The 17,617-nt window shown below is 41.4% G+C and overlaps 3 protein-coding genes across 4 annotated transcripts; all 3 read left to right on the forward strand.

The window, feature by feature from the left end:
• The first annotated feature begins 330 nt into the window (after positions 1-330).
• On the forward strand, positions 331-10,354 carry LOC119917911 (peroxisome proliferator-activated receptor alpha-like). 2 transcript variants are annotated; one of them, XM_038738333.1, is made up of 7 exons: positions 331-548; positions 2,429-2,583; positions 5,390-5,528; positions 7,515-7,714; positions 7,803-8,069; positions 8,241-8,484; positions 8,598-8,842. In XM_038738333.1, the coding sequence occupies exons 1-7, from the start codon at positions 365-367 to the stop codon at positions 8,840-8,842; spliced, it is 1,434 nt and encodes a 477-aa protein (XP_038594261.1). In that variant the 5' UTR covers positions 331-364. The 2 variants fall into 2 exon arrangements, with proteins under 2 accessions (XP_038594261.1, XP_038594259.1); XM_038738331.1 differs by having other exon boundaries at positions 365-548; positions 7,800-8,069; positions 8,598-10,354.
• A 395-nt stretch (positions 10,355-10,749) lies between these two features.
• cdpf1 (cysteine rich DPF motif domain containing 1) lies at positions 10,750-12,829 on the forward strand. Its single transcript, XM_038738337.1, has 3 exons — positions 10,750-11,015; positions 11,251-11,362; positions 11,824-12,829. Exons 1-3 carry the CDS (start codon positions 10,903-10,905, stop codon positions 11,950-11,952), a joined length of 354 nt encoding a protein of 117 aa, XP_038594265.1. The 5' UTR covers positions 10,750-10,902; the 3' UTR covers positions 11,953-12,829.
• Positions 12,830-14,403: 1,574 nt separating this feature from the next.
• cdkn1ba (cyclin-dependent kinase inhibitor 1Ba) lies at positions 14,404-17,270 on the forward strand. Its single transcript, XM_038738336.1, has 3 exons — positions 14,404-15,109; positions 15,563-15,727; positions 16,057-17,270. The coding sequence occupies exons 1-2, from the start codon at positions 14,686-14,688 to the stop codon at positions 15,712-15,714; spliced, it is 576 nt and encodes a 191-aa protein (XP_038594264.1). The 5' UTR covers positions 14,404-14,685; the 3' UTR covers positions 15,715-15,727; positions 16,057-17,270.
• The last annotated feature ends 347 nt before the right edge of the window (positions 17,271-17,617 follow it).

Below are 17,617 nucleotides of genomic sequence, written 5' to 3' on the forward strand. Positions count from 1 at the left end.
CTTTCACCCCAGAGACCCTTTTCAAACAGTTCCGTTTTCCAACATGACAACAACTAACAAGCCCACAGCCAGAGTTCTGTCTGATCTAACTCAGGGAGGTTTGGAGAAAGTTAAGCTCATATGTTTATGTTTGAAATGGGCGGAGACATGACAGGTTTTTGTTTTACTTAAACAAATGAAAAGAAGTTGCACCTGATCTGAAAGCTAACTAGAGTTTTTTTCTTCCGGAGCTCTGGATGTTTTGAAACTCACAACCAATCTAACGGTTGCCTCATTATCACCCACTGTCCTAATTCTCTCTCCCCTTTCATCCCAGTCTGGTGAGTGAGGGGTTGTTCCTCCCAGGTTTGGTTTGAGCTCCACCATGGCAGGGGATCTCTTTAGCCCCCCATCCCCACTGGGGGATTCCCTGCTGGACAGTCCGCTGTGTGGAGACCTGATGGAGGATCTGCGTGACATCTCCAAGACTATAGGAGGTGACACGCTGGGATTTGATTTCCCAGAGTACCAGAGCACAGGCTCGGGGTCTGAGAGCTCCATTGCGCTGGGTGAGTACTCAAATTGTCACAAGGTACATGAGGTACATAAAATAACTTATAAGTAAATGAATAAATTGACCACCAGAAGGTCTCTAGCTGCTTTTAAAATTGTACTGAACGTGTCATTCATGAACTCCTGCTGACAGGTGATGTGGAGCATTACAAAAGTGACCTTCTGGATCCACTCTGCCACATGTAAATGCACTGACGGGACCAATGTACAACACTGTGTGTCTGATAACAGCAGATTAGATACAACTCAGTTCCTTTCTCTCTGTGTCTCCTCCATGATGTTGTCTCCAAATTCCTGAGCAGCACTTGAACAAATGGCCAGTGCTGTTTATGGAGACCCATCAACTAAAAGTCCTTAAGTGTGCAGGAGACACTTACCCAGTATACTCAAGCAGACAAAGGCAGTGGCGTGTTTGACAGAAACCATCAGGGTACGAAGTGAAATACAGTTTCTGTCAAGGAAAACAGGTGAATTTATCCTGATCTGTGTAACAGATATCTTGTTTTGCCATCACTGTGATGGTTCATTTGTTAAAGAGTCCAATATCAGGGTTGTTCCAATTATACAGAAATAAATAAATAATAATTTAAATCCACATTATAATGCAGTATGCAAAAATAGAAACGGGAGCTTGTTCTCATTGTTATAACTAGTTGTTCAATATGTTTTCTTTGTTTTACAGATGTTTGTTGCATGTAGGTATTCCCAGAACTGCTGTTACAGTACATAACCTTTCTTACATTTACCTTCTGCTCACTGGCTTATTTTATCACCCAGTATATATGGTTGAAAGGTGGTTGTTTTTTTCGTACTTGTGAATGACATTCAGCCCTGAAGTCAAAAATAATTAAGAGTATTATTGGGAAGTATACTTACTTGCTTTCATGCCAAGAGTTAGCTGAGAAGATCGGTGCCACTCCTGTATCTGTATGCCCTACAGCAAGCAGCTGGTTAGCTTAGCTTTAACAATGGAATATCTAGCCTGGCTCTGTCCAGCTCTACAGCTCACATATTACACCAACATGTAACCTGTTCCTGCTACATGCCTGAAGCTAAGCAGGTGTGGGCTTGGGTAGCACTTAGATGGGTTGCTGCTGGAAGTAGGGTTGGTGGGCCAGTAGCGGGCACTCTTCCCTCTGGGCCTAATTAAAAAAAAAAACAATTCCCAGTGACGGGGATGCTGTAGGAGATACAGTTATACAGATGAGATAAGTTTCGACTTCCTGACTCACTGTGGTCATTAAAGATCCCATGGCTCTTATCGCAAAGAGTACGGGGTTCCCTGGTTTCCTGGCAAAATTTCTAATCTGGCTCTCTCCATCTGGCAATCTAATCATCCCCCAGTGTAGTTAGCTCTATGTTTTCCTCCCTGTCCATCTCAAGCTGATGTGTGGTGAGCGTCTGCCATGCATCACCCTAGTGGGAGATACACATTGGTGATTAAAGGTGAGTTTCCCCCCTTCACTCTTAAAGATTCAGCGTGTAAGATTAAAGTTCTCTATCTGCAGAATATGGCCATAAGATTCAATTAGAATTGATGTTTTTGTCACCTTCGACTGAGCTCTTCATATCCAACACGCTACTCCCTTTAAGCGCTTTGAGTATCAAGATAAATCTAATGGTAATCCTTTACATATTATATCTCGTTTGTTAAACCTGTTGAAAACATACATGCTAAGCTAAGCTAACTAGCTGCTGGCTGTAGTTACACGAGTCATGAGACATACTGAATGAGTGGTTTCGATCTTCTCATCTTAAAAGTGAATAATGTGAATTCTTTTTTAGTAAAATTTTACAATAGGATTGAATTGATTCAAAGCGTAGCCTAGTGAAATCATACGCTGTTGTCTCCTTTCTACTTTGTTGTTGGCTATAGACACCTTGACCCCAGCCTCCAGTCCATCGTCCGGGGTGTGCGGAGCAGCTCCAGGCCCAGAGGAGAGCGTCACTCCCCTCAACCTGGACTGCCGGGTGTGCTCAGACAAGGCTTCAGGCTTCCACTACGGGGTGCATGCGTGTGAGGGCTGCAAGGTATGCATGTACATAGTTGAACAAAGTGAGAAGGGACATAAAGACAGAGCAAATGTTCCCGTGTGCTGCAAAGGTAAATGTTGTCTTTCATGCAACTGTATCAAAGGTGAAAAGACACCACACAAACACACTTGTGTGTATGCACGCGCACAAACACATGCACGCACACCCAAACACATATAAAGCTAGGCATGCAGAGGTGCTTGACTTAGAGGCCAGTGGAAGGTTTCTGAGACACGTAGCCAGATCATGTGAGGTGGGGGACATAGTGGCCTTGGCTGACTCGTCACCTCTCCCCTGCTTGGCACAGAGCCCAACTGAGTGACATTAATACACACACACGGAGATGCTGCTGGCACAGATACCTGCTGTGTTTGATGCTAAATATTCCCTTTTTACTGGGTCATCTTTGGGATTTAATGATATGAGAAAAAGGCAAATCCATCAGGCCTGAATTAGTCTTGCTCACCAGGACATTTCTGTGCTGAAATTCCTTTTAGATTTTAGGGAGCACAAAAATGTCATTAGAAAACAGTAACAGTGAGATCACTTTGTAGCTGATGCTCAGTGGTCAGTTCCTTGCGCTAAAGGCTCATCCCTGCATTGTTTGTCAAGTCATGTGAGCTTGTCATAGTCTCATACCTCTCTAAACCGATGGCAGGTTGTTGCTGCTAATCTGAGCCGTTGTTTGCTATTTCTGCATGACTTTTTAACTTGTGACCTCGTCCGCTTTAAAGTTTTCTCCCATAAGCCACAGCTGCTCCATCTTGACATTGTGTTTATTTTACGCAACAACAGCAACATAATGGCCAAGAAATCAGACAGAGTTGTTTCAGATGCTACTGGTGCGCTCCTTTTTCTGTTTCCTCAATAATCACCCCTTTTTTCCGTGCTGGAGAGAGAGTTTTTTTCACTCCTCTGATCTGGCGCTCCGAGACAGGGAGAAGGCTAACAATGTGCAATTTTTATTTCTCTGTCCAGGTTTTGCAGAATGTCCTGTCAGTTGCAAAATGCACATCTGGGTGTTTTTAGAGTGCTGCCAAACTGGCCATCTCCCTGCAGGGCTCTGGTTTCAGACTCACATCTCATTCATCATAATTAAAACAAAATAATGCTCATCTTTGTTTGCCCTTGCGTCTGACTACTGCTATTCTAAAGCAGGGACGTAATGACGCTTAACTGTTTGACCCTGCACATGCGAGGGGTGTATTTTGACCTCACTCCTAAAATCTGGCTTGTGATGTGTAGGAGTCACAGTTGACGGTTTCTATGTTGAACAGGCTCTGTCATATAATTTTCAACACATCGCTTTAAGAGAGCCGCGCTCAGTAGTGGGAATGTGAATGGAATGTGCTTTGAGGCTGTGGTGGTTTAAGTCTGCTGTGATGACGCTATGGCATGTGTATGGGAATTTTAGAGCCGCTAGACACTCAGAGAAGTCCTTCAGTAATGGAAAAGTTATCAATAGGTAGAAGTTAATATGAACAGGTGTGCCACAAATGCCTGAATTGAAACATTTTTTCCCATGTGTCACTAAATGACGTTTGCCCTTAAGGAAGCATTGCACAATACATTTTGTAGTCTTGTTACTCACCTCTCATATCACAGCAAAGTACTGGCTTGACATGCAAAGACATGCATGCTGTAAACACACACATCTCTTTTATCCTCCTTGTGCATTTCTGTTGTTTTGTAATGTATTTTTAATGATCAACTATGCCTCCAACTTAAAATATCTCTCTCAACCGTTTTCGTGAAGATTACACCTATGTCCCACCCGCAAAACTAGATTTCTTGGGTTAAAAATAACACAAAAAGTGGTGTGTGTGACATATGATAACTTTTTAATAACAATGTGTCTTCAACATAAAGGCTCTCTAAAGTATCCGTTTGAGGATGGCTGATTTATTGCGTGACCATGTGGCTCCAGATAAATTGTCAGAAAACCATATTTCCTGCTCGACAGGACGAGGAATGTGTTCGTACGTCAAAGGATCATGTTCTGTCATATGGGTGACAGCCACGTCAGAGCTTACTGTACACCTTGAAGCATATATCTCTTAAAATATAGATGTAATTTCACTGTACTGTCCAACTCAAAATATAATATGACACTGGTCCTACCGGGGCATTAAATGCACGGAATGCATGTACAGTATAAAAAGTTGCTGCAGATACAGGTCTCTGAAATGCTAATGATGACCTTGGTGATCTGATGTCATGGATAAATACTAATTAATCCGCCTGTTATTTTCATGAACAGAGGAATGACTTGTTCGTGAGTATAACAGGAATTTGAATTCTGAGCTGATGTTTTATGTAGAGGAACACACAGCCTAATAACAACACTTGAGAGTAGGTAGAACAAGGTCCAATCTCCCCATGAAATTCAGAACTGAAAGCTCACTAAGCCAGAGTGGTTGGGAAGCCAAGAGCATTGTTAAATAAGGCTTAAACATGTGGTCAGACACGGGTTGGGCTGCATGCTTGGGCAGGCTCAGATCTCTTTGCACTGTGAAGTAGTTATTCTCTCTAGTTATTCTCCAACTTGCTGAATGGCAGTCGTTGTTTCTTCATGCAAAATTGATTTCTTCTCTAAAAGTCATCACAGAAGTGTCGCAAGAGTGGGTCATTTTTGACCTGGAAGGCAAGGGGAGTGTGCAGAACATAAAGACACCGATTTTAATGAATGGCTGAAGTAGCAGGAGCATTTCTGTGAGCTTTTTGTGTACTTAAATCAGAATGTTTACGTATGATCTTCAAATGAAGTTGATGGCTATAGTATGTGTCCTTCTTTCTCAACCAGGGTTTCTTCAGGAGGACCATCAGGCTAAAGCTGGAGTATGATAAGTGTGAACGCAACTGCAAAATCCAAAAGAAGAACCGCAACAAATGCCAGTACTGCCGATTCCACAAGTGCCTCTCTGTGGGCATGTCCCATAATGGTAAGGCCTGAAACCTCCAAAAATGTTGAACTTTGCTAACTTAGCTAAATAACAGACACAAGTCCTGAATTACAGAATAATTGTCCAGCACAGGATAATGGTAAATGTAATAATAATAATAATAAATTTTATTTATAATGCACTTTACATTTCAGGGAAATCTCAAAGTGCTACAACAACAAGGGGTTAAAAACAGTTCCAGAAATTAACAATCGCAATAAAACACTGTAACAAAAAATTTAAAACCATGACTGTTAAAAGGCCTTTTGAAATAAAAAAGTCTTTAGGCCCTTCTTAAAAAAAAATGTAAACATAAGAGTCATAAAATCAGTAAAATGGACTCACTAACATCAATGACACAGCATTAACTAGCTAAAGCTGACTAACATTAGATAACATTAGCCACAATAAGCTACTGGTGATACCATACCAAGTTAAGCCGTACCATAAACTGTATAATACATGGACATAGTCTCTGTGACGTCACCCATACGTTTCTGACATAGGGTGTTTCTCAGTGTTTCTCATTCTGCAATTGGAATAGCAGCGAACTTGATGAAGGCAGGTCCCGTTAGCGGGCGGGACCTCACATCTATGAAAACGTCTTAGCAAATTTTCCAATCAGCTGTATCTTGAGAAATCAAGACTCCACAAATTTCGAATTTAAATGACTGTATTCCCCCATAAAAAAGCTCTTAAAACTGCATTCCGTGACACAATAACAGCAGTATTATAACTTACAGTTGTAGGGCTGTAGAGCAAGAACACATCCAGGTATTTGACTGTACTTGGCTAGATTACGGACTCTTGAATTGGAACAGTACTTGGGCTGCGACTGATGACTTTTCACAAGTCCACAAAAACACAAGTACAGAAAAGAACGCAGATTGAGAAACAGCTAGACTGGATAAAAGAAGTTCACGTAGTCAACGTGACGTCACCCATTGGTTTGTGGACTGCCATTTTGAATCCTTGGGTTTGGCAGTTTGGCCACTGACATGTTGGTTTTTGCAACCAGACACTGGACGTGACCATATTTGGGCAAGACAGTGGTGCTAGCAAGCTTGGTTAGCTAGGTTTCTGAAGAGTGATTGTGAAGCTCAACGTGGGTAGCTCCAGCCGTTGCCATCTTGGCAAATGAAGCGTGGTTTCTGTACCCACCTGTCATTTAAAGGAGCCATTCTATTAATTATGTATGTATATTAAAAAAAAATTTTTTTTTAAAATATATATATTTATAAATAAACATGGGGGCTTATGGGGATTGACCGGATTGACTTGCTTTTGGAGCCAGCCCAAACTGCTGAGTCTATTCATTTAAGCAAGAGTGTGTTTTTATGGTTATGAATTCAACTTTTAATACATTTTTGAGAGCAAAATAATCTGTAACACTATCAGTCAAAACAGCTTTGCTTTAAAACATATATTAGCAAGTGCTAAAATCATAATACACTTCTATAGCATTGAAAGAACTTGGATATAGGCAAAAATAAGTAATATAAAACTCTGCTCATAACAGTTGACACACCATAGTATGTGTTCTTTACAACAACAGCAGGGCGTGTCTTTCTGTGATTTGGCTCCAGTTCAACATGTTTTACATTGACTGAGTTTTTAAAGAAAAATGTCCTGCTGGATCCTGCTTGACACTGAGAAAATACAGGCCCATATACTTTCACATCTGGCCTGTCATCTGCACTGACTGCTGAGGGGTCATTGGGTTTGTTACGATGGCCTCCCACTGCAGGCAGAACAGTGTCAGAAACCTGAGAGGAAGACGACACGCTGTCCTTAGAAGAGAGGAAATAGAACAGAGCGCACCAGATTGTGGGTGGATATTTGTGTGTGTCTGCACACATGCATGTTTGCTGTAGCAGGATATGTCGGATGTCTCTGTAGTTTTACTGTAAAGTAAAACACCTAGCGAGAGTCTCACCTTTGAGAGTCTTTTAGCTGTTTCTAATGATTTATGTTTTTATGCACAAGCCATCCGGTTTGGTCGGATGCCTCAGGCGGAGAAGCTAAAGCTAAAGGCAGAAAGCAAGATGGTGGAGAAAGAGGTGGCAAGTCCAATGCTGGCGGACCACAAGATTCTGGTCAGGCAGATCCACGAAGCCTACATGAAGAACTTTAACATGAACAAGGCGAAAGCTCGGCTCATACTCACCGGAAAGACCAGCACGCCGGTAAAGGATAAAAAGAAGCTAAAGTTAATATTCTTTATTCTGTCTCCTCAACTACCAACATCCTCTCCCTCACCTGTTTTCCTAGCAGCCTTTCATCATTCACGACATGGAGACGTTCCAGCTGGCAGAGAGGACGTTAGCGGTCCATATGGTAAAGGGTGACTATGCAGAACCCGAGAGTGTCCCTCAAGCTGGGGGGGTTGTTCCTGCTGTGGGGTGTGGGGAGCTCCAGCAGAGGGAGGCCGAAGCCAGGCTCTTCCACTGCTGCCAGAGTACCTCAGTGGAGACGGTCACAGAGTTGACGGAGTTCGCCAAGGCGGTGCCAGGTTTCCAGAGCCTGGATCTGAATGATCAGGTGTGTTAAGGGATGCTGCATCTGTCATTTGCCTTTCTTCTGGAGAAGAAAGATTTTACTTAACTTGAATGAAAAAGGAGCTGTTTCTTTTGTAATTTTATGTGAAAAAGGAGTTAGAGACACAAAAAACACACGTGAGTAATGCTGTGGCCTTCTCACCTGCCCGTTTAGGTGACTCTCTTGAAGTACGGCGTTTACGAAGCCCTCTTCACACTTCTGGCCTCCTGCATGAACAAAGACGGCCTCCTGGTGGCACGTGGTGGAGGCTTCATCACCAGAGAGTTCCTCAAGAGCCTCCGGCGGCCTTTTAGTGATATGATGGAGCCCAAATTCCAGTTTGCCACACGCTTCAACTCCCTGGAGCTGGATGACACTGACCTGGCGCTTTTTGTGGCTACTATTATCTGCTGCGGAGGTAACCGACATTGTTTGGAAAATTATATTTAATTATATTTAAAAGAGGGAAAACTGTAAAGAAATGGAATCCTCCTTCTTCTTTCTCCCTCTATCTGATCCCTTCCCCATCAGATCGCCCAGGCCTGGTCAACATGCCTCTGGTCGAGCAGCTGCAAGAAAGCATTGTTCAGGCACTACGGCTCCACCTGCTGGCCAACCACCCCGACAACAACTTCCTCTTCCCCAGACTGCTGCAGAAACTGGCCGACCTCCGGGAGCTGGTCACCGAGCATGCGCAGTTGGTGCAGGAAATCAAGACAACAGAGGACACATCACTGCACCCGCTCCTGCAAGAGATATACAGGGACATGTACTGACAAGATAGCACATGGTCATGAACAGGGACATGTATTAAAATATTAATGTAAGCCACTGAAAACCAGATGTACATAAATATTACTAATATATACTATTCATGCATATCAATGTACTGTAAGTAGCGTATTGTGCAGCTTCTATGGATGCACGCTGCTGTGATCTGCAGAGGCTGCACTGACCATGTGACTTAAAACTTTCTACCAGCAATAAAATTCTTTTTGGGGGGGGGAAGGCAGCTCTTGTAGGTGGCGTGACTGCTTCCATGAAAGGGGAACAAAGTGGAGAACAAACCTTTTGATCTTCTTTTAATTATTATTTTAAATGCATCAATTTGAACTTCGAGCACCCAGTTGCTATAGGTTGGGTCTTAGATGCCAGCTTTTCTTCCGTGGACACAAGAACTGAACAAAAACTGAATAAGGAGTAGGCTATGCAAATTTGCATAGTATGTAAAATGGGTGCACACATATTAGAGATACCTGGACATGACTGCTGCTGCATGCACTGATGCGAAATGTTAATTTTGCCTGTGAACAAGATAAGTTATAACATTTTGAATCTACTGAAGTGTTGGTTGTGCAAAAGGCCCTACAACTAAATGCCAGACATATTGCTAATATTTTGGATATTTAGTGTATATATGATGTGTTAATTTAAAAGACATTTGGGTTTGGGTCATATCAATGTCATGTCATTTTATCGTGTACCAGTGCCTTATTGAAATCAGCCAAACCTCCCTTGACCATTGTGAGATTAGGTGTTAAAGAACCACCTGCATCTGTATTCACCAAGTGCCATAACGAGCTCACGTTTCCTCTACTTTGGCCACATCTCCTACCTTTAGCACATAACAAATACATAGAGTAGCTTTTCTGAAAATGGGATGGATGTATAACTATTTAGTGTTGGACCAGAGAATGTTCTCACATTGTATTAAATCATAAATCATGCACAATAGTGCATTTTAAGCAGGCAAAGAACTAAAAGGAGACATCATCTCTGTGTTATGTATTTACTGAGTAGTTCTTCCACCTTCACCGTGAAGCACTTTCAGTGTCTAAGATAAAGTGCTATATAAATGTAATCCATTGTTATTATTATTATAAAGACCAACGCAACGTGATAGCTTACCTAACAGATTTTTTTAAAAGATCAGTGTTACAAAATATTTCCTACAAAAAAACAGTTTGGGCCAGTACTTAATATTTTGACCACAAACACAATAATCTGGTTTATGTTTTATTTTGTACATATAACAAGGATGTAGTAAAATTTATGTGTGTATCTGCAGACAGCAAAACAGGCCTCAGAAAGAGGAGGTAATTGACTAATTTGCTGTAATGATACTTCACTTCCTAATGTAGCATTGAAACATTGTTTCTTGTCATAATGAAACAGTTTATAGTTTTTATCGTGTACAGGGCAGTGTACAATAAAAATGCATTCACTGTTTCAATAACATGAATGAGTGTCATGTGGTAGCCTAAAATAAACCAATATATTTAACAGTTTGATTTGTAATGGCCTGACTTATTTACCTGCCTAATGGTGCCATTATTAAACATCCATCTGATTCAGACTCCACTCTTTACATGAATTAGCTAATAGGCCTTTTCACTGCATGTATTATGAGTTGTCATAGCAGGAAAGGCACAGGTGGAACTAATAATGTTAATGATAGCTTTGTTCTATTTAAGAGTCCCAGTAAGCCATTAATGTTATTAATTACATCTGTGCTTTCCCTTCAATTACAGGTTGCTGTAAAATCTGAGTTTGGTGGTTTATTTAATATGAAGAGTTGACTAATCATTTAACCATAAATATTCAAAAGATAAAGCTATGGAAGCTAGAATCTCTCTATATTTTTGTTAGTGCCATTTGTAATTAAATAATAATTTTAAATTGTAGCCTATTAATTTATTACAGCCTGCTCTACACACAGTTTATCGTTGTACTCCCCCAGTCCAGTAGGTGGCGGTAAAACTTCATGAAACAAGATGGCTGCACCAACATGAAAACCAGGAACTAGCTAACTCTGTCTGCTCCTCTGTTCTGAACGATGGAGCGCACCACAAGTGAATCCCCTCAAAAAACATTTACCTGCCACTTGTGTGGGTTGAGTAGCCCTTTTACATACCACGGCCAGAAACCACCAAACACCAGAGCCATTGTGTAAGTGAACATTAAGCAAAAGGCTCCTTTTAGTGTTCGGGAGCTAGCTATGCTAAAGCTAATTTTGTTAGCTGCTACGCCAACGTCTAACGTTGGATACACAGCGATTTGTGCGTTGCATTTATAGCATTAACTGCCTTGAAATACATTTATGGTATGTCTCTGTGAACGACATGTTCCTAAAGTAATTTATAATTCAGCTTAATTTTATGCCTACATTTCTGTCGTGCATCAGGTTGCTTGAGGAGTGTTTTGTGACCAGGGACCCCTTCAGTCCGGACAAGGAAAAGTTTCTTGTTTTGGGCTCTAACTGTAGCCTGTGCAACACGTGTGTCTGTGTTGGATCGGTAAGATGTCCTCAACTTGAATTGCTACAGTCTTTTTGCCACAGACTAAATATGTCATCATGTAATTCAGTTTATCAAGTGATTAATGTTGGCATGCTCTTCCAGGGACAAACGACATCATATCAGCAGATACTCTGTGTGTGTGTGTGTGTGTGTGTGTGTGTGTCTAAAGGCAACTGTGAAATAATTTTTGGAACAGAGAAAAGAAATCATTTGAAAACCAAGCTGTGCTCCTGGGACAGTTTTCCACTTGGCATAAATTGACTTTGTAGATCACTGTGCATCTGTGGTTTTGATGTTTTCCTCAGATGACTTTGTAAACATGTGGCACATCTATATGATTGAAATTTAATTAATCAGGTTTCACAAATAAATAGTGTTGAAAACTAAAAGTCAGTGTGAGTTAGGCATGTCCAGTGCTTATGTGAAACTGGAGCCTTGACGCTGGTCTCTTTTGTCAGGACTGCAGTATTTTCTACACCAAGAGGTTCTGCATGCGGTGTGTGAACAAGCACTTGGACCAGTTCCCCCATCAGATTCAGGCCGAGCTGGCCAAGAAGAAGCAGAGCTCCAAGGCTGCTGTCTCATGACATTGGAAAAGAGGTCCATAACCTGCTCAATGATAGAAGACAAATGGTTGAATGCTTATATAAAGAGTCCCAGATGTGTCAGATTTATCAAACCCATACAGGACCAAACTGCAAAAACACCGTACCAAAAGTCAAAACATCCTGTAATTTATTAGCATAGCTCTCGCTTATTATTAGTTTGGTGGAAAATGAACACCACGCATCAGAAAAATACTGGTTCATGTTTGTGGCCAGCAATGTTAGGCTGCTGTATTAGCCTACGGGTGTTATTTGTTTGTTGTTTATTTGCTGAGTTGTATAGAAGGAAGCAACGGGTGTGACTAGAGTTGCCGGATCTCCTGTTGTGGTTGCAAGCTCAGGATCGGACACACTGGTTTGCAGCAGTTAAAAATGGCTACATTTTCAAATTTTTATTGACGGGAACACATTTCCTCATAAATATGGAGGAAGAGCATTAAACTTACTGCTAATATCTGTTTTCCCGCCCAATTCAGCAACAATTCTCAACAATATTATTATAATTGTGTGTCTGAAATGAAGATGTGGAATTAATAACATTTCTCAAGCCCAGTTTCTGGAAAGATTGATAAGATACATATACAATTTGTCTTTGATGAATTGTGCAATGCTTTATTACTCATTTTTATGAGAAAACACATTTTATTACTTTTCAGTGACAGATTGTAACTAACATTTATATGAGTAATTCTCTAACTGCAGACACATGTTTGTGTTGACGCTGACACCTGCTTTTTAAGAGTGCATCATTGTTCTGTCATTTCTGTCTCCATGGTCAGAGGGATCGATGTTGACTTCTGTGGAGTCCAACACTTTTTGCCTGTGTTATCTTAAACTATAAACAGATACATACTATGACCTTCCTCTTGTTTTGTGGCTCTTTAATCGTGGATCACAGTTGTGTAAACATTAATTTTACTGACAGAATCTGCAACAGTTGAATCGTCCCACTAAGTTACATTTATCTGTGTCTTTCTCTGAAGCTAGGAGAATGTGCCCTAATATTTCCAACTGAAAACCCAAAAAAACCCATTGGTTATGCATGTTTGACCCAAACAAAATGTTATTTTGCCTCGTTTCTCAGTTGCCTGTCCAATCAGTTGTATCAAAATCTGTTTTTATTTCTGTACAACACGGTGCACAGTTTGCAGCAGCATAAATGCATTATGGATTAAGTCTGATCCCGGCGATAACATGGATTTAACAGATGGCCTCGTTGTATTCATCACGAGATGTTTGACTCTTTTCAAATGGTTAATTGAAACAGCATGGCCTTAAAGGCAGGCCCAGTGATTTTACTGGCAAATTCTGTGGAGGAATGCAAAGCAGCACTCGCTGTAGAGTTTTAGTTGGGACATTGTGAACTGTACACCAGCAGTGCATAGCCGATGCATTCACTCAGTAACTACAGGATTCTTCTTCAGCTCAGGGATGTCCAGGAGATAAATTTGATAACTTAAGTCTTGACATGAACAACAATTCAATTCTTAAGTCAGGAATTTTCAGGATACAAACTTACTACAGTACTTCCCAGAGGGAAATGGTGGTAAATTTCAAGGTCTTTTTTTTTTTTCCCTTTTCAAAGCTGCACCACTTTCTGTTTCCTTGGTGTTTAAATTCTAAGCACACACAAGCAATTACAACCAGTGAAGCACACAAACCACCCCTGTGGCACCAGTGGCAAAGTCTGACAGCGATAGGCAGCGTGCCAACGATGACGGAAGGCTTTCAGCTTCAGAGCTGATGTCATTGTATGCCAGGAGGCACGTTTGTGGCTTCTTTTTTGGGTTTTCCTGCAAAAAACCCCCCTCATTTTAGAGGTCTCCTTGTCCTTCAGTAACCTGGAGGCTGTAACTGAATGGATTTACACTGATTGAATCAAGTGTGCCTGAGCAGTTTATGTGACACCAAATCAGATCAAGTAGTGATATGTGTCAGCACTCTTACTATCATTTGATGATTGATGATTTTTATCACCAGCCTGGAGCCAAACCACAGAGACTAGTGCTCCTGCTGTGAGATAAATCTCTCTCCAATGTTGTTTTCTTATCAGGTTTTAGCCTACACCTAGCACCTTTATACCGGGGGCATCTTAACTGTGAGTAAACACAGCGACACTTCATAATATCAAATGATATATTTGACCTTAAGGTGTTCAGTTAAATATCTAACTTGATAAATGGAGTTAGGGCTGTGATAAAACAGGTGCTAATGGAAAGACTCACGCACTCCTCTATAACCACAGCGTCCCTTTCTTTTGCTCCTTCTCACGTATTTAAGTAATCAAACAGATTAATTAGGCCATATTCATGTGCGGAGTTAATCCAATGCTGCCCTGTGTTGTTGCCCCGGTTCGACTTTAAGAGCTCTATGGGCGGTCCTAGTGCGCAGACCAATGAATCGCGTTCTCTGTTTAAATAGTCTTGATGTCAACTTTTCTTCTTCAGTCACAGCTCCCTCTAACGCCATGTTGGCTGTTATGACTTGACTTGTTGTTTTCATCTGCCTTACTACGGACTTGACAGGAGTGGCTTTCTTAAACCCCCCCTGCCTTTGGAGAGGTTTTATTCCATTTTAGCGCGTACGCGTTTTGGATGATACGCGCGGAGTATGCATGCGTCATCCCCGCGACTTTGCATTTGAAAGGAATATTACTTGGAAATAGACGTTTGAAGGGCTTTGGTTTTTGTTTGTGTATGTTTTTTCCCTTGTCATATGTGCAACAAAATGTCAGATGTTCGCCTTTCTAATGCGAGCCCGACAGTGGAGAGGGTGGACGCCCGGCAGCCAGACAACATCAGACTTCCGGTCCGCAGAAACCTTTTTGGGAGACGGGACCCTGAGGAGACACGGAGGGATTTCGCGGCTTCGCTGCAGGAAGACGTGCAGGCTTTTATGGATGAGTACAATTTCGATCCCGTCGACGGAAGACCGCTCACTCCGCGCAACTACGATTGGCAGGAGGACAGCAACGCACCGGAGTTTTACCTCCGGCAGCCTCACGGGATCCAGCGGCCCCAGCGAGACGACGATGTGCCCGGCGAGAATACCTGGCAGGATGGCGAGGGGAGCAGCGGAAGGCAGTCGGTTCGCCAACCAGGCAGGCACGGTTCGAGAAAAAGACGTTCAGGAGCTTCAGGTGACTTAAATTGGGCTAACTTACTAAGGGTGTCACGCATGTTTATTTCGCTGTGCCGTGCGTCTCTGCGGTGCCAATGTGCCGCAATGCAGAGGCGCGAAGCAACAGTTGTGTCCGGTGTTCAACCGTAGGCTACAAACAGATGTGTCGAAGGGGGACCACCGAGGGGGACCAACTCAGAATGCCTATACATGTAAAAGTCCTTTGATCTCTTGTTATAAGTGAGAGTAACAGTGTAACGCACACTTTCTTCTATAGGGGACTACACTGTAGTTTGCACGTTTTCACAATTCGGGCTATTCTTGGTAGTGACATTTCTCAGCAATCTGCCGAGGATGTCAGGTGCCCCCCTTTTTTTTCTTTCTTTCTTTTTTTAAGTTGACGTGCAGCTCTACACAACAACACCCTGACAACTTTTTCGCGTGCTTTTTCTTTTCTTTTTGTTGTTGTCAGGTCCCTGCTCCAGCGAGTGTCAGAGTAAAAGGTCGCGTACAGACGGAGGTGATGATGGTGATGAAGACGAGTCGGACGGTGCAGCAAGTCAGGCGCTAAAAGCCGCGGAGGAGAGACCGAGCAGGCCGGAGAACAGCGCGGAGGTCCAGTGAAAAACAGTGCCAGGTTAGAATGATCCTCTCATTAATTCACTGTTATTAACTGATACGGATAATAACATATGGGCTTCCACTGTGAAAAATAGCCTACTATAGGCGTTCAACAGAGTTTCCTGCAGCCTACTTGTTTATCACCAGCATCAGTAACGCTTTAATGACAGCTGTAAACACACATTTATTTCCTGCATGCGGCACTTACACGTCATCAGCCTTTTAAAACTTGCATTCTTTCTTTATTTTCAACCCTCTGCGTGTGTGCGTGACGGAGATCAAGCATGAGCAACTGCTTTTTCAATTGCACCATTCAACAGCCTGTTTCCTCTTTATGTCCCACAGACCGAGGAGACCTGTTGCTGGTGGAATACTGTAGCCTTTCTCATCACCTGACAGATGAGGGAGAAAATATAAAAGCGGCCTTTTCCTAAAGAAGGGAGGAGGAGAGGCTGCACAAGCACTGAATATGTACACTATCAAGTTTTGGCACTCATTTCAATTAAATAGCCTCAGAAGCAGCAGACAATGTAGCAGTGTGCAAATGGATTTTTGCTCATTTTATTTTATATACTACCTATATTTCAGATGTAGCACATAAAAAAAAAGCATATTTTGCTTTTCATAACTTTTGTTAAATGTATTTGAATAAGTGTGAATTCGACTCGGGGAGTTGCAGTGCAATTTCCAACAGAGAAATATTATTTTAGTTGTCATATTGTATCATTTTTCAGGTAATTGATGTAAGTTAAAAATGCAGATTTCTAAAAGTCAGGGTTTTATGGAAACAAAATGTCGTCTTTTTCTATGGCTTTATTTGTCCCAGTGTTATATATCTTGTGTTTGAAGGCCCAGATGGCCAAACTGTAAGTTGAGGGTCCATCTAACTGGGAACAGCCAGGACAGATAAAGTTTACATGCAAATAATGTCTTCTTGTTTCCCATTTTAATAACATCCTTTAAAAAAAAACCAACAACAACAACAACTCTTTTTTGCCAAAGTTTGTGCCTTTTGCTCTGGGGGGAGGGGTGGGAGGGGGAGGGTGGCTAAACTGCTGAGCAATATCCAACCAAATTTTAACAGTATTTGCTAATAACCCTAAGAATTAGCTGTTATTTTTAAATTAGGTGAGTTAATATTTTAGTGGTTTTTAGGTCACATGTCCTGCCCCTTGTAATAAGTGGCGTAGTCCAGGTTAACAGATAAAATATGTTAAAATCCCTGGGCTACTTATGCAAATATGTGAATCAAAGATTTGTCTTTGTCGTGTGGAATTCATGTGGAACATGTAATTGCACTATTGTTAATTTCTCATTTTTTATGGCAGAAAAACAAAGTGACACTGCCTCATTTGGTGTAAAACTTTGAAGTGTACCTGTGTGCCTTTTTATTTTTATTTTTTTGAAAAACACTGAAAAAATTATAGTAACTTATTTATGTTGAACTTTTTGTTGTGGGTGTATGTATAGCTTCCCAAAGTGAAATTTTTTGTAAATATATATTTTCATTATTGTTTTTAAGATAAATAAACTGTTGCAAAACTGAGCCTAATAATCGATTTTATATCCTGTGCATTTTGTATATTTTCTTCAATCTGCAATTTGATTGATTAAAAAGCAGTGCTCGTGTAATTAATGCATGTGCTCACTATTTTGATTGCAGTGCACACAACCACCCCACCCTTAACATACACAATTTAAGTTTAAAATGATCCGCCCATGTAAACTGGCGGACTGATCATAGTGATTAAAAAGACCAAATGGAGATTCAACCATGTTATTAAAGAGGTTTAATGGGTTCTTATTCTTCTGTCTGAGGAATGACAGTAGCGACAGGATCAGCTTATTTTTGTAGTAACCTGACTTCCAAAGCAAAAATAGTCCCAAAAATTACTAATAGCAACTC

Source organism: Micropterus salmoides, unplaced genomic scaffold (assembly GCF_014851395.1).
Source record: "Micropterus salmoides isolate LMB-PRFRI ecotype aquatic unplaced genomic scaffold, ASM1485139v1 Ms_hic_scaffold_23, whole genome shotgun sequence".
NCBI lineage: Eukaryota > Metazoa > Chordata > Actinopteri > Centrarchiformes > Centrarchidae > Micropterus > Micropterus salmoides.